At 40.4% G+C, this 15,819-nt stretch overlaps 1 protein-coding gene and 1 long non-coding RNA gene across 3 annotated transcripts in view; one reads left to right on the forward strand and one right to left on the reverse strand.

Moving 5' to 3' along the window:
* Nucleotides 1-15,819, reverse strand: part of LOC113013880 (uncharacterized) — a 117,744-nt gene that overhangs the window by 93,129 nt on the left and 8,796 nt on the right. Inside the window, exons 2-3 of one of the 2 annotated variants that reach the window (XM_080295320.1) lie at nucleotides 8,288-8,503; nucleotides 6,282-7,906 (exon numbers count right to left, since the gene is read on the reverse strand). In XM_080295320.1, coding sequence (XP_080151446.1) covers nucleotides 7,656-7,906; nucleotides 8,288-8,503 — 467 coding nt within the window. In that variant the 3' untranslated portion in view covers nucleotides 6,282-7,655. Of the gene's footprint in view, nucleotides 1-6,281; nucleotides 7,907-8,287; nucleotides 8,504-15,819 lie in introns of those variants that run through there. The other variant, XM_080295318.1, reaches the window with a different exon arrangement.
* LOC145423149 (uncharacterized) lies at nucleotides 8,498-11,382 on the forward strand. Its single transcript, XR_013904228.1, has 4 exons — nucleotides 8,498-10,046; nucleotides 10,346-10,399; nucleotides 10,498-10,832; nucleotides 10,942-11,382. It is a non-coding gene; the product is annotated as an uncharacterized LOC145423149 (long non-coding RNA).

The following is a 15,819-nucleotide window of genomic DNA, read 5'->3' on the forward strand; positions in this document are numbered from 1 at the left end:
CTGCTAAAAAATATTAAAAGTGTATTTGGTGACACACAAACGGGGTTTTTCAAAGTGCATTTCAGTTATTTTCCACATGCCGGTTGTTAGTGTGGAGAAGGACAAAGGGGGCCACCAGGCTAAAGCAATGGTTTTGACTCGATCAGCGTTAACCTCGCCCCCTGAGTTTGATGGGTGAGGCTGACAGATAAAATAAATTCATGAACAGCCAGAGGTCAGGACTGTGAAAAAGAAAGAAATCATGAAATAATTAATTAAATGTGTCAAGAAATAATTTAAACATGAAATAAATAAATAATTAAATGAGTCAAGAATTTATTAAATGTGTCAATAATTAATTACCTAAATATGTACTAAATATGTATTTAATTCCAATTTTAATTAATAATTGATACATTTTATTAATTATTTTATGGTGTATTTAATTAATTCACTTTGGCAGTCCTGGCATTCCACAGCACTATCCACTTTTCTGCAATGACAATGCCAATTTTCCACTTGTGGGACTAATAAAGACAGATTTGCTGTGTTTGTGCGTACGTGTGTGTTGTTGTGCAACATTTGCGTTTCTTTACTGCTCAGATCCAAGGCAGGCCAAACCTCTGTGTTACAACCTTCAGAAATGCCTGCCGTATCTATACAAAAAACACACATTCACAATATATGAATACACAAGTCTGCTTTATTTTAAAATGTTGCGAACTTTACAGTGTTTGCAGATCCCGTGTCCATTATCCCTGCATTTGTGAATTTCTGACATGTTGCACAGGTAAACCTGCTGCGATTCCTGTTGCAGCTCTCTTGCACCTGGCACTGCGTTGTCTTTACAGTCCCTGGCACAGCAGCTACAGCAGCTTCAGCAGCCAGCCTCTGTGCTAGTATTTCCTTGTGCTGCATGAATCGACAACAAAGTTCCTGAGCTAGAAGACTCAGAAACAATCTTCTTTCGCTTGTCCATCCTGTACATGCCTTGTACAAAATGTAGGCATTCATCGCCGCCAGGTCCAGAATACTGTAGAAAACCACTACTGGCCACATGCGTGTGGCTGCTCTTATGGAATACATTGCTCTTATGGAATACATCCGTGCCATTTGGTCCAACACATCTACACCACACTGTAAAAGCAGAGAGAGAGAGAGTCATGAGTATATGGGTTAGGGGGTTAGAGGGTTAAGGGTTAGGTATTTGCTGACGACACAAACATTTTTTGCTCTAGTGATGATCTGCAGAATTTATTGGAGGATATGACTAATCAAATAAGTGAAGTTCTGGCTTGATAAAAACAGATTAGATTTATTCAAATTTAATGATAAACGTATGTTATTTAGAAACAGTAGTTTAAATACAAATGCTAAGATTCAAATAAATGGTGTTGATATTGAAAGAGTCAGTGAAAATTAGATGAAAAACTTAAATGGAGAGCTCACGTAAGATATATTCATTCCAAAGTATCACAAAGCATTGCAATACTAAACAAGGCAAAACAGGTATTCGACAGAACATCACTTCATATTCTATACTGTTCACTGGTTTCACCATACTTAAGCTATTGTGCAGAGGTCTGGGGAAACAACTATAAAACCACATTACATTCACTTTTTACTCTTCAAAAAAAAGCAATTCAAATCATCCACAATGCAGGTTATAGGGAACATACAAACTCACTATTTTTGCAGTCGGAAATATTGAAAGCACAACAAACAGCACAAATTCTATTCAAAAAATAAAGAACTGCCAAGTAATATTCAGAGTATGTTTGTTTTGAAAGAAGGAAATTATAATTTAAGAGGTTTTTGTAACTTCAAAACAGGGAATGTACATACTACAAGAAAGAGCTTTTGTTTTTCTGTTCATGGAGTGAAACTGTGGAACAGTCTGAATATGGAATTAAAGCAATCTCCAAACATAAAACAGTTCAAAAAGAGTTATAAAAATATGATCTTCTCGAGCTATAAAGAAAGGGAAAATATTGAAATTATGTGAACGTCCCTATTTAAAAAAGAAAAGAAAAGAAAAATCATGACGTGATAGTATAGGATATAGTATATAGTATATCAGAAATCTGTTCACTATTTTTATTACAAATTATATCAGTAAGGAAGCTGACTAAATATTAACTGATAATTTATGGCAAAGGGGTGGGATCAAATAAGTGTTTACTTCTTCCCACTCCCTTTCAACATGTAAATGAATCAGAATGGTAGCAATATTGAAATGTATTGATTTTCGTAGAGTATTTTTTTCCTCTCTTATTTTCTTTTCTAAATGTACCTGTATATTGTTAACATGTCTGAAATAAATAAATAAAATAAAATAAATGTGCTTTTTTTCTATAGACCTGTATAGCACACATGAGAAAACACTGTAGCACTGGTATAAAATTATACACACATTCACATACCTTCATGTGGTTAAAGTCGGTTATCGTATTGGGCTTCCTCTTTCTGTTGTCACCAATCGCCATGTCTTGGTGCCTTGAAGTTAAGACACACAGTCTTGGTTTTTTTAGGTGCATAAATTGTCAAGCAGACTGACACTTCCAAGCACTGAAGTGGAGAATACCTCTCGCTGTGCAGTGTCACAGGGAAGTAAAGGAACTGTCCGTCGTGACATTTCTCCCATCATCCAAAAATGCCTCCATCAGTTTCATGACCACGTTGTCTGCCAGCCTCTCTCCCTTCTGACGACTGGGGTCCTTTCCCAGGTAAGGAGATGCATTGGAGACATGTTTGGTCTCCAAATCTGTGGCCATCCAGAACTTGATCCCAAATTTGTCTGGCTCGGTTGCGATATACTGTGTGGATGGACAACGAACCTTGGTAGGGAACAGCTGTTCATCTATGGTCATGTGTTCTCCTGGAGTAAAACTCTTAGCACAGTTCTCGTTGAAGCGTGTCCAGATGTCGGAGATCGCCACAAATTTGTCTGTTTTCACCCGTTCTGCCTGCGTGTCCTTGTCATCAAATCAAAGGTGTTGCATAATTGAAATGAATCTGTCTCGGGGCTTTGATTACCAGCACCAGAAATCTTTCTTACCAGCAATCCACAATGGCACCAACGGGACACATGATTGCTCTTACAAACAGAACTGAAATGAATGCCATCAGTTCATGAATTGACAAATTCCAGTCCGGCTCTGTTCTGTGGGCTTGATGGACCGTACACTCCCTGATGGTCTGCTGCATTCCCACGTCTAACAGCAAAAGGAAGCTTTGGAGCACACTTAATTTTACGCTGTTGAAAGATAAACAAATAAATCTCCAAAAGTTGATTCTGTTCATCTGGACATAGCGTTTTGTGGGAGAAACGTTTCGTCACTCATCCAAGTGACTTCTTCAGTCTCAGCTGACTGCAGGTTTCCCCAAATCTTATAAACAGTAAATTTGCATAATGACTGAAACCAGCCCACTGAAGGAACAATGGACTGGGAGGTCAGTTCCTTAATCATAATTATGCAAATTCTCATGACCATTGATCAACAACTACTGACCAAAACCCACTGATCAAAGACCACTGATCAATGGCCATGAGTACCATTCACAGAGAGTTGGGGAATGGCTGCAATCACAGCATTGTAAGATGGCAAAAGATGTACCCTTAGGCCCCCTCCTCGATTCAGAGATGGTCTTTCCCTTTTCACATAAATGGCCTCCTTGACTCCGCGCTCAAACCAGCGTTCCTCCCTGTCCAGGATGTGTACATCCTCATCATTGAAAGAGTGTCCACTGGACTGCAGGTGTAAATAGACTGCAGAGTCCTGGCCTGACGAGGTAGCTCTTCTGTGTTGTGCCATCCGCTTCGCCAGAGGTTGTTTGGTTTCCCCGATGTATAAATCCTGGCAATCCTCCTGGCACTTAACGGCGTACACTATGTTACTCTGTGTCGGGGGACCCGATCCTTGGGGTGGACCAATTTTTGGCGCAGCGTGTTTTGGGGTTTAAAAGCCACAGAGACCCGGTGACACACATATGGGATCACTACAGATTTTCGCTTGGGCAGCGGTTGTCCTTCTCTACTGGGTCGGCTGGAGCTTTCTTTAGATGCCTTTCCAGCTTTGACAAAAGTCCAGCTGGGATAACCACATTTACTCAGGGCCTTCTTGATGTGCTGTTCTTCTGCCTCTCTGGCCGCTGTGTCAGTGGGGATGGTGTTCGCTCTGTGTTGTAGCGTCCTGATGACACCCAGTTTGTGCTCCAGTGGATGATGAGAGTCAAACCTTAGATACTGATCCGTATGTGCAGGTTTATGGTACACGTCAGCTTTTAGATGTCCCCCATTCCTGATGGAAATCTCGCAGTCTAAGAAGGCTAACCTGGCACTTTTCATATCCTCCCTGGTGAATTTGATGTGTCGGTCCACCGAGTTACTGTAATCCGTGAAATGTAGTACGTCCTGGGATTTGATTTTCACCCAGGTGTCATCCACATATCTGAACCAATGGTGTTCCAGGGTAGGATAGCAAAGCCCTCTTTTCCACTTGACCTCCCAGTCCAGTAGTGATGGGTCGTTCGCAAACGAAATGGCTCTTAGAGCCGGCTCTTTGACGTGAACGACGCGAGCCGGCTCCTTATCGCGAGCCGTCACGTGGTTTTTTTGTTTTTTTTTTCTTTCTCTCAGCCTCTCTCTCGCACTTTTTTTCCGCTTCACTCTGCACGCGAGCCTTGTGCTTTACGCTGGGCAGAGGGGGGAGGGGCGGTAGTTACACTCAGTAGCACAGGAACAGAGCCAGAGAGAGAGAAAGAGAGGCAGGGACAACAACATTAGAAAGGTATAGTAATCATCCACAACTATTTTCGGTTGCAGATGATAAAGGATTGAGAAAGTTTATTCATGCAGGTCCATATGACAGAGAATATGCATGTTCTTTTAGTTTTCATATTATAATTTATATTTAATTGTGTTGTGGTTTGCAGTGTTTTGTGTTCTTTTCACTTTAAATTTGTGAAAGGAAAAAGCTGAAAATTTAAATAGTTAAAACTTGAAATGTGAATAGTTGATTTTTGTATTATATGATTTATTTATTAAATTTTATGTGGAGTGAATAAATAAAAGTATATTTACGGTGGCCCCTAGAGACAAAGCACATACAAACTTCAAATCACGTACGAACTCTGAAGCATGTACAAACTCCAAAACACGTAAAAACACGTACAAACTCCAAAACACGTAAAAACTCCAAAACACGTAAAAACACGTACAAACTCCGAAGCACGTAAAAACTCAGAAGCATATAAAAACTCAGAAGCACATAAAAACTCAAAACACGTACAAAAGACAACAGAAGTGCTCCAGGATGCTGGGCACAGTGTTGAGCCTTTGTTATCTTGTGGCTACACAAGCCAGCAAGTACCAACGACCGGATTTGGTGTGTGGTAATAACAGGTAAATGAACTTTTTTTTAAATTATTTGAATATATATATGAGTGCCTGTGTATAAATACACAAACAATACACACATGCTTTCAATTGTGTGATTTAAGTGATCTAGTAGCTCTGCTTTGGAAGTTCAGTTCATGCTAGAAATGTGTTTTGGAGTTTATACGTGTTTTGTCTCTAGGGGCCACCGCATATATTTATATATAAACATATATAAATAAAACCACTTGTTTTTACGTTAGTAATTCCTTTTGTGCATAATTTTATATTATTGTTAATAATAAATTAATTAAAGCAACAAAACAACCTGAAGAGCCGGTTCGGAGCCGAAAGAGCCGGCTCTTTTTAGTGAGCCGAACCGAAAGAGCCGGATCTCTAAAAAGAGCCGGAAATCCCATCACTACAGTCCAGTGTTCCTTCAGTGGGCTGGTTTCAGTGTGTGAATGTGTGTGTGAATGTGTGGATGACTGGATATGTAAAGCGCTTTGGGGTCCTTAGGGACTAGTAAAGCGCTATATAAATACAGGCCATTTACCATTATGCAAATTTACTGTTTATAAGATTTGGGGAAACCTGCAGTCAGCTGAGACTGAAGAAGTCACTTGGATGAGTGACGAAACGTTTCTCCCACAAAACGCTACGTCCAGATGAACAGAATCAACTTTTGGAGATTTACTTTCCTGGATGATTGAGAATGCATCAAGACATAAACAAATAGAGAATGGTAAATTTACATGAACCTCACTCTAAATGGCTTTATATAAATATCATACGTACTATTAGGGCTGCTCGATTATGGCAAAAATGATAATCACGATTATTTTCACTGAAATTGAGATCACGATTATTTGACGATATTTATTTAACCCTTTAAGACCTACTATAGAACCAAGTCCACCAGAGCTTATATTATTTTTTTTACATGCTGTAGTGCCATTTGTGGGAGCATTTCAAGTTGCTATACATCAATACAACTGTTATAGCCCATATTTTAATAATATGTATGCATTAAGTGCATAGTAATTACATAAATTGCAAAAAAGTGCAATAAACTACAAAAAAAATTGAAAATCGCTTTTGTTTTGTTTACATATATTTCTACTTGGAGAAATTTAAGAGGCTTATCCCTCAAAACTTTAAATACAATAAAGTTGCAAAAAATAGTTTCCCACCACAGGAAATTTATTTTGAGTGTCTTCATAGTTTTATTTTGGAGATACAGCAATTTTTATATACTGCAGGAAAAACAAAAAACAATCCTATGATGCAAATTTGCAAAGAAAACAGCATGTGCATCATTTCACTGTGGGAAGTGTTACGAACAGCTGATAGGAACGGCAAAGCGTGTTTCTGGAATATTATGTTTTTGTTCCTGCAAGCGCTTTTTATGCAATTTTTGCAAAGCTATATGTGGAACGAAACCGTGACCGAGGACAAGCTGATGGCATAAGATGTAAGTACAACTCCTCCGGTTTCATATGCAAAACAAATTATTGCGCTAGCTTACACGGTTCAGGTTCTACAGGGATTTAAAAATAGTTACGCAAAACGGAGCGTGCTGCTCTGACCGGCTTTAAAGGGTTAACAATGACTTTAAAAAAATAATATAAAATAGTGTGCAACACCACTGAAGTTTGTTTTTTTTAAACTCTCTTTTCAACCAACAGCAGTCACTCTCCAAATAACTTCTGCTTAGCTTTCCGAGCTTCCCTCGGGTCCTCTTAATCAGCGGTCTCCAACCTTTTTTGCGCCACGGACCAGTTTATGCCCGACAATATTTTCACGGACCGGCCTTTAAGGTGTCGCGGATAAATTAGGGAGGGGCTAATAATCGGCTCAGTCATTTTTAATGATCGTTGAAAGCCCAGATCGTAATCATGATTAAAATTCGATTAATTGAGCAGCCCTACGTACTATGGCAATGACAGACCTTAGCAGACTCTGTGGGTCCAGCACGAGTGAAGCACGAGCGATTTGCTACTGCACTGGGCATTCCAATGTCCTCCTCTACCCACACAGTGCCGTCTTTTGCCGTGTGGCTCAGACTGGGCTTCCCAGTACCACGGTGCCTCTTCCATGGAGGCATGTTGGGTTCTTGTTCCGTCTCCTTTTTAGATTCTTCTGAGGAGGTATCAGTGGCCTGCTGGACAAATGAAACCTCTCCTCCATCAGAGTCTGCTTCATCCATTTCCTGAAGCAAGGAAATGGATGCGCGCCTGTTGCGCGCAGATGTTCTTCCTGTGAGGCAGTGATACAGAGGCCATCCTGATGTGCGTTGTCAGAAATGCGAAGAAGAAATGATTCTCCACATGATGCCCAGCTCCTGCCCGGTCCAGATGATGATGCCTTTGGTTTCCTGCTTCAGTGCAAGCTGCTCTCCTTCCTGATTGGTGGAGATTTCCTCCTGTTCCTCTTTAGTCTGTGGAGGATCTGTGTTCTGCTGGTCCAGACTGGAGTTCCTTTCCTGGCTACAGACCTGCGGGTCATCCAGATCCTCATTTTCCTTACAATCATGTTGCTGTGGGAGGTCTTGATGGACAGAACACACAAGAAAAAAGTCACACTGTGAGCAGGTCTCTCAGATATGTGAGCGATATTTAAATATTCTCTCTCATGCAGCGAACAGAGAAGAATTCTGTTTACATGCAGAAAGTCATCATTTATGAGGCGTACAGCTCACTACTCCAACTTGGTCCTTGTGGCCAATAATCCACAGTTTTCATTGTCTCAACATTTTTCTACATTCTGCGTACAGTTCTGGGCTAACATGACTTAAATCTGAAACAGAAAACATGTCTCCAGTGAGGCAGTATCCCAGGCGGTAATGCACGCCATGTGTCTTTGTGACATTTTGTTATAAGTCATATTCATTTCTATATTATGAAATCTGCTTATTACACTTTTACATACCAAATCTGGTCAGCCGTGATCCAGGTTTCCACAACAAATCCAGCTGTTCTCCGGTCCAGACATTAATCCCTTCATCCTCCTGCTTCAGTGCAAGCTGCTCTCCTTCCTGATTGGTGGAGATTTCCTCCTGTTCCTCTTTAGTCTGTAGAGGCTCTGGGTCCTCCTGGTTGAGACTGGAGCTCCTCTCATGGTCACAGAACTGCTGATCATCCAGACCTTCGTGTTCAACAAAAGGACACAAGAAAATAGTGACTAATGTGATGATAAGAAAGCTCAAGAAGGATGAAAACGGTCACCTATTGAGAATTTAGCTTGCGTTTTATGTTGCCACAGAAACATTCACTGATAGTCATTTGTTCACTGGATGATGTTGATAACCTTACAGCTGTCTGGGGTCTGATTTTTAGATGTGACTGCCAGTGATCATCACACACTGTGAATAGAGAGTGATATTATACCCCTTTCGTCAAAAAAAGTGACAGGTTACTTCCGGAGCTCCGGAAGTAATTAAATTATTCACGAGCTCCGGAAGTCCGGAAGTAATTAAATTATTCATGAGCTCCGGAAGTAGGAAGTAATTAAGTAATAAAAATATGATATTCATAAAAATATGATATTCATAAAAATATGATATTCATAAAAATATAATTGATTATTTAGAAAGTTTCTTATATATCAAAATAGCATTCTTTTATTTCTTTAAGCAATTAAATTTTATTTTTATTTTTTTTTATGCTCAAAAAACGCCATCTGGTGGCGGGTCAGTGTGTGTGGGCACGCGGGGGCGCGCCCGTGTCTCCGGACCGTGCTCTCTCGGGCTCCGTGCTCATGTGTTTAAAAATGTATTAAACCATATTAAAATTGTTTAGTTAAACTTGTGCTTTTGTAACGTTCAGTATGGCCACAAACACATGCTGCATGCCTTGGGGGAAAACTTTATTTAGATTTATATGCATTTGTAGATTTAGAATAAAACTCATACTCAGAAAAAACTCGCGATCCCCTAACCCTCCTTAGATACATAAGCAGGGAAAACTCCTTAAAAAACCCTCCGCGATTTCTCCAAAACCCTACAATAACTTGTTAGGGTACCCCCTCTATTCCCAAAACCTTATATTCGATAACAGGGAAAATCCTGAAAAAATCCTTAGTCTTTTTTCTCAAATTCAGCGCCCCGCGGCTCCCTTCATGCTCAGCCAAACAAAGCCAAAACTCCTTTTAAAAATTTCTCCGCGATTTCTCCAAAACCCCTAGAATAACTTGTTAGCTACCCCTCTATTCCCAAAAACCTTATATTCGATAACAGGGAAAATCCTTATTCTTTTTTCCTTCAAAAACTTCCCTCTTACTAGCAAGCTCTAAAATTCAACCCACACTCTAAGTTCTACCTCGCTCTTAATCTCCGATCCACAACTTCTTGCAGAGCACAATTTTTTCCTGCTTGTTCGCTCCCCGCTCTGCTCCCTAATGCGCTGCTTACCTCGTTTGAAAATTCCCCCCTTAGACCAACTCCGCCTCACTGCGCCCCGCTGCCAATCACATAACCCTTGCACCGCTCCCTTCGCACCCCGGTTAGCCAATCCGCTCCAGGTCTGATTTTACGATCTCCCGCTGATGTTAAGACTATCTTCGAACCCCCAGAAGACATCTGACTTCAGACGTATCAACAACTGGAACCGCTCAGACTGCTTGCGAGCTCAACAGCCATGAAACCAGGGATCAACAACTACCTTCGCGTGCCCTATGTGCATATCACTCGGTAAGTGTTAATCTTCCTCTCTAACTACATTTTCGCATTTTCCTTTTTACCATTCTGTCAATCCTTTCATCTTCAAAAAAGCCATGCAAATAGGCTCTGTAACACTTGGAATACACTTTTTAAAACATATATAAGCTCCCCTCTAACACTCAGAGCTAAAAAGTGCGTTTGTAAGTTAAACTATAGCAGCGATCATGGCCTCATCAGGTACCTCATTTTTTCTCACTCTTGTTCATATAATGTTTATATTTTTACTGTTTTTTCCCCGTTTGTAAATACTCGATGTTATTTCTTTTCAGACTCTGAGATAAACCTGCTCAACTCCTCTTTTTTTGAGTCTCTCGATCGAATTGGTAGGTTTGGTTCATTCTTGTTCCCCTTCTTAACAGCTAATTGTACAAGAAAAAACAAAACATTTACCCTCTTTTTTCATTTTTATCAAACTTTCTAGATATCTCTGACTTGGACACCTTTATTGGTACGAGTTCCCCGAATTCTTCACCACCAGTGCTTGTGCGATCCACAGGAAAGAATATTCGTCTCTCCACACGGGACAGACAGCATTTGCTCTCTACGCTAGGTCTGGCCCCAGTTCCATTCCCGTCGGAGCTTGTTCTCTCCCGCAACCCTCTGGGAAAAACTTGCGCCTGTCCGCCGGGGACAGGCAAGATTTGCTCTCCGAGCTCACTCCCGATGCTCCGGCCGATCGGAGCCCCAGAAACGCTTCTTATTCTCCGCCATCAGACACACGAAATGCACAGCGCCTGCCTTTGAGACCCAATCACGGTCAGTCTCTCTAGGTTCTCGCTTTTTTCTCATTTCTTTTTTAAAATAAAAACTAACCCTTTTCTATTTAACTTTACTAACTGTTTGTATCTTACCCTCAAATTCTCAGGGCGTCTCAGAAGGAGGAGTAGCAGGACCCGCAGGATCGCAAGGACAACGAGGACAACGCGAACACGCACCCAAAGGCAGCTGGCTTCAATCGCTCTTCGCGCGGTATCTCTGTTCGCTGAATTAGTTCAGCTCATCTTATAAAAACTTTGTTTTTGATTTTTTTTTCATTTTGCTTTTCAAACATACTCTCTTTTGTGGTTTTTTGTTCTTTTAATATATTCCTGTTAAACAATAATAATAAAATAAATGGATAACCAGGAACAAGATATTACAGACCCATTTCTTGCTTTAGAAACAGCGTTAGCTAGGTTAAATGAAAATATACACCATTCTCAGATTACATATTCACAAAACAGTGAGCAACCTGAGGTGATCAATAATAATGATCCTTTAGAATTGCTTAATTTAGCTCTTGCCCGATTAGCACCCAATGAAAGTGCCTTTCAAAATAATTATTTGAGTTTGGGATTGGATCATGATGAGATCCAAACAGAGTCAGACGCGGTTCATTCACAAATGAGTCTGACACAAAACATCTCCTCTTCTGATCTGTTTTTAGCAATTAATAGAGCTTTAGAAGCTTTGGCCCAAATACAAAATGAGGTTCAAATACCGTCAGAGTTATTGAGTCAAATAAACAGGCTAAATCAAAATCGTTTCATTGATTCTCAAAGCCAGCATTCGCTAGTCTTTTCCCCAGAAAATGCGTGTCCCAACGAACCGCTCAGCCGCAGCCCCCCGATACAGCTGTCAACCACTTTCAATGACTCTAATCCTCATCAATCACTCAGCTCTCCCGCAGACATTGTCTCTGCGAACGAGCCACTTAACCCAGTAAACCATGATCACTCCTTTCAACAAGGGGGTAATCCAGACCAGAGTTGCGCCAGTAATTCAGCACAACCCTCTATAGTTGTTAGAAATAAATTTAATAACGTTGAAATTAGAGAAATTTTGAATTTTCCTCCTCCAAACGATATACCCGACTATGCGCATTATTATCAAGGCGTAATGTCTAGTGCACGTGAAATATTAAACAGGGTTTTCTCTCACGCACGTCCAGGTGATTATATCCAGTTAGAATTGATAGGCCAGCAGTTACAAAATAATGTTTCAGTGATTTTACGTGATAATCATGATTTATCTGAATTTGAAAATTTATTCTTGAGAGCGGTACAGTCAAACTGGTCAGTAATGTGTGATGGCTCGTTGGAGGTTGTAGCTCAGATTGTTACACCCCCAAATGGCAGTGGGAAAAGATTGCTTAAACACATACTCGACAGCGAAATTGTGAAAAAGAAAAGACGTTTTTTATACGTGGTCCATAACCCCTCGAATAAGTTGTGTTTTGCTACAAGTGTTGCCCACCTTCTGCAACCCGATTTTAATGACTATCAAGCACAAACATTAGCTAGAGAAATTCAACAAAAAGCTGGTCTAAATGATCAAACGCCTGTTGGGTTTAATCAAATAATTACATTTGAAAGGTTACTAGGATGTAAAATTATAGTATTTTACCGTAACGAGCATGATCGCACCCTTTGTAAATTTCAGACTAGTACAGTGAATAGCGCAAAAGCCTTGTGTTTATTTTTATTTGACAATCATTACTACGCTATCAAAAATCTTAAAGGATTTTTGGGCACAGCGTATTTGTGTACTCATTGTTACATAGGCTTTAACCATGTGTTATCCCATTTCTGCCCTGCTCGTTGCTCAGTCTGTATGCAGCCTGACTGCAACGATCATTTCCTCTCCCCTATTGTATGTACCGATTGTAATCGCACCTGTAGATCTCGTTATTGTTTTGAGAGCCATAAAAAACTCGTTGAGAGGCGTGAAAGGTCTGCCAGCAACTGTGACCTCTACAGGAAATGTATCAAGTGCTCAAGGCTATATTACTTAGCAGCACATGAAAAACCTCACAAATGCCAAAAGAGAAAATGCCAAATCTGTCGTCAGGAAATCTCTAGTGATCATCAAACACATCAGTGCTATATGCAGGTTTTACAACGCGAAACAAAACATAATAACAAGTTGATTTTTTATGATTTTGAAACTTTTGTTAACGAACACGGTGAGCACAGCCCTTTTCTGGTGTGTACAAAAACATCAGATGGTAAATCTTGGAGCTCTCAGGGCGAGCATTGCGTTGAAAACTTTCTTGCTCATTTTAGACGCCCCCTCTTCAAGGGCTCAATCTTTATCGCTCATAATGCAAAGGGTTTCGATGCGTACATTATCCTTCGCGGGTTAGTTATGCGAGGATTAAAACCAAACTTGATAATGCAAGGTTCCAAAGTGATCAGCTTTACAGACCCAGACTCGTCATGCTTCCTACCTATGCCATTGTCAGCTATCCCGAAAGCGATGGGATTTTCAGATAGTGTTAAAGGTTTTTTTCCTCATTCTTTCAGCTCCAAACAAAACCTAACTTATGTTGGACCGTACCCTCCCCCTTCCGCATTTAGTCTCGAGCGCATGACATCAGAAATTAGACTGGAATTTTACAAATGGTATGATTCAGTCAGCTCTGGCCCCTTCAATTTCATGAAACAGGCACTGTTATACTGTAAAAATGATGTTGAAATTCTAGCTCGGGGTTGCACATTGTTTAGAAACGGGTTTATTGAAGAGACAGGAGTAGATCCTTTCAGTCGCAACACGCTTGCAAGCGCTTGTCTTAAAACGTATTTGACAAACTTCATGCCTGCCAATTCTCTGGCCCTGCCCTGTCCTTTAAATTACCATAATCAGGTAAAATCATTTTCCTCATCCTCAATTCAATGGCTCGAATATCTCTCGTGTACGCAAGGTGTTTTTATCAGACATGCGCTCAATCAAGGAGAAAAACAACTCGGTAGTTATTATGTAGATGGATATTCCGAAAATAATGGTAAAACATACGCGTGGGAATTTTTGGGCTGCTACTTCCATGGATGTATTAAGTGTTTTTCCAATCAGTCCGATGTTAACCCCCTGGTAGGTTCCTCTTTTGCAGAGTTAAACAGCGCCACTCAAGACAGGCTCGCTAGATTGAGAGCTGAGCATAATGTCTCTCTTGTTATAATCTGGGAGCATGAGTGGACCGAGTTAAAACGTAGTGATGAGAGTGTAATCAGCTTTCTCAAACGTTATGATCCACCAGAGCCTTTGATCCCCCGCCATGCTCTCTGTGGAGGCCGTACAAGCCCAGCACAACTTTGCTGTAGTGCTGGGCCCCGTGAGAAAATCAACTATGTCGATGTCACATCCCTGTATCCATATGTAAATAGTACATGTAGTTACCCCTTAGGTCATCCTCAAATAATCTTTCGAAATTTTCAGCACCCTAAAAACTACTTTGGGTTTATCAAAGCCGTCGTTTACCCACCACGACGGCTCTATTTTCCGGTCTTACCATTTAAAACAAAATCAGGAAAACTTCTCTTTACTCTCTGTCGCACTTGTGCTGAAATGAACAACCAACAAGGAGCCTGTAACCATAGTAACGAGGATAGAGCACTGAGAGGGGTTTGGACCACTCCCGAGTTTAACCTCGCATTAGAAAAGGGTTATGAAATAGGTCGAATCACAGAGGTATGGCACTTTGAGAGACAGAGTAACACAATATTCACAGAGTATGTACATCATTTCCTGCGCAAAAAACAAGAAGCTTCAGGCTACCCATCAGATGCTGTAACTGAGGAGGCTAAACAGCTTTACATTAAAGACTACCAGGCTAAGCAAGGAATAACTTTAGACCCTGAAAACATAAAACTAAACCCTGCTAAAAGACAAATGGCCAAACTGTGTTTAAACTCTTTTTGGGGAAAATTTGGTCAGAGAAATAATCTCACACAGAGCAAACTGGTGAGTGACCCCGAGGAATTCTTTAACCTCATGTTCTCTCCAAAATACAAAGTGAGCTATTTCTCTTTTGTCAGTGATGATGTGGCTCTTATTCAATGGTGTTATGGTGACCTCTGCACTCCGCTCCCAAACTCCACAGATAACATCTTCATTGCGGCCTTCACTACTTCATATGGGCGTATGAAACTCTACAGTTACTTGGATCAGCTGCAGGAAAGAGCTATTTACTATGACACTGATAGCGTAGTGTATCTCACTAAAGAAAATCAATCTGAACTAGAAACAGGCAGGTATTTAGGCGAGCTAACAAATGAGTTAGACCAGGATGATTTCATTACAGAGTTTGTTGCAGCAGGACCTAAGAGTTATGGTTACATGACCAGAAAAGGTAAAGTTGTTTTGAAAGCAAAAGGAATCACACAAACACATGATGTCTGCGAGAAGGTCAACTTTGAATCTGTAAAGACTCTTGTTGACAATTACATTGATAACTGTGAAGGAGGGTCTACACTTGAGGCCCCTCAGCACAGTATCGTTCGTAATAAATCAGCCTTTTCACTACAAAATTCATCATTTCCCAAAAAATTCCGGGTTGTTTATGACAAGCGTAGATTGCTGCCAGGAGGTCTGACTTTACCCTTTGGTTATTGATTTTTTGTTATTCGTTTTTGTTTGTTTTTTAAAAAATGTTTCAGCCTGCTTTAATCGAGTTTGACCCCAGACTTCATGTGCCATTTTCCTGTATGGTTGTCGGGCCAAGTGGCTCTGGAAAGACCTTTTTTGTGAAATCTGTATTGGAAAACTGTGTACATGTTTTGAACAAGCTTATTGACAATGTTGTGTGGGTTTATACATCCTTTCAACCTCTGTATTCTGAGCTTCAAGAGAAAAATAAAAACATTAAATTCATCGAGGGCATTCCTGAATCATTTCAAGATGAGACCTTGTTTCCCTCACACCAAAGTCATCTCATTGTACTGGACGATGTTATTTTTCAAGCAGCTAATCATCCGGAAGTGGTCCG

The sequence above is a fragment of the Astatotilapia calliptera genome, chromosome 20 (assembly GCF_964374335.1).
Source record: "Astatotilapia calliptera chromosome 20, fAstCal68.1, whole genome shotgun sequence".
NCBI lineage: Eukaryota > Metazoa > Chordata > Actinopteri > Cichliformes > Cichlidae > Astatotilapia > Astatotilapia calliptera.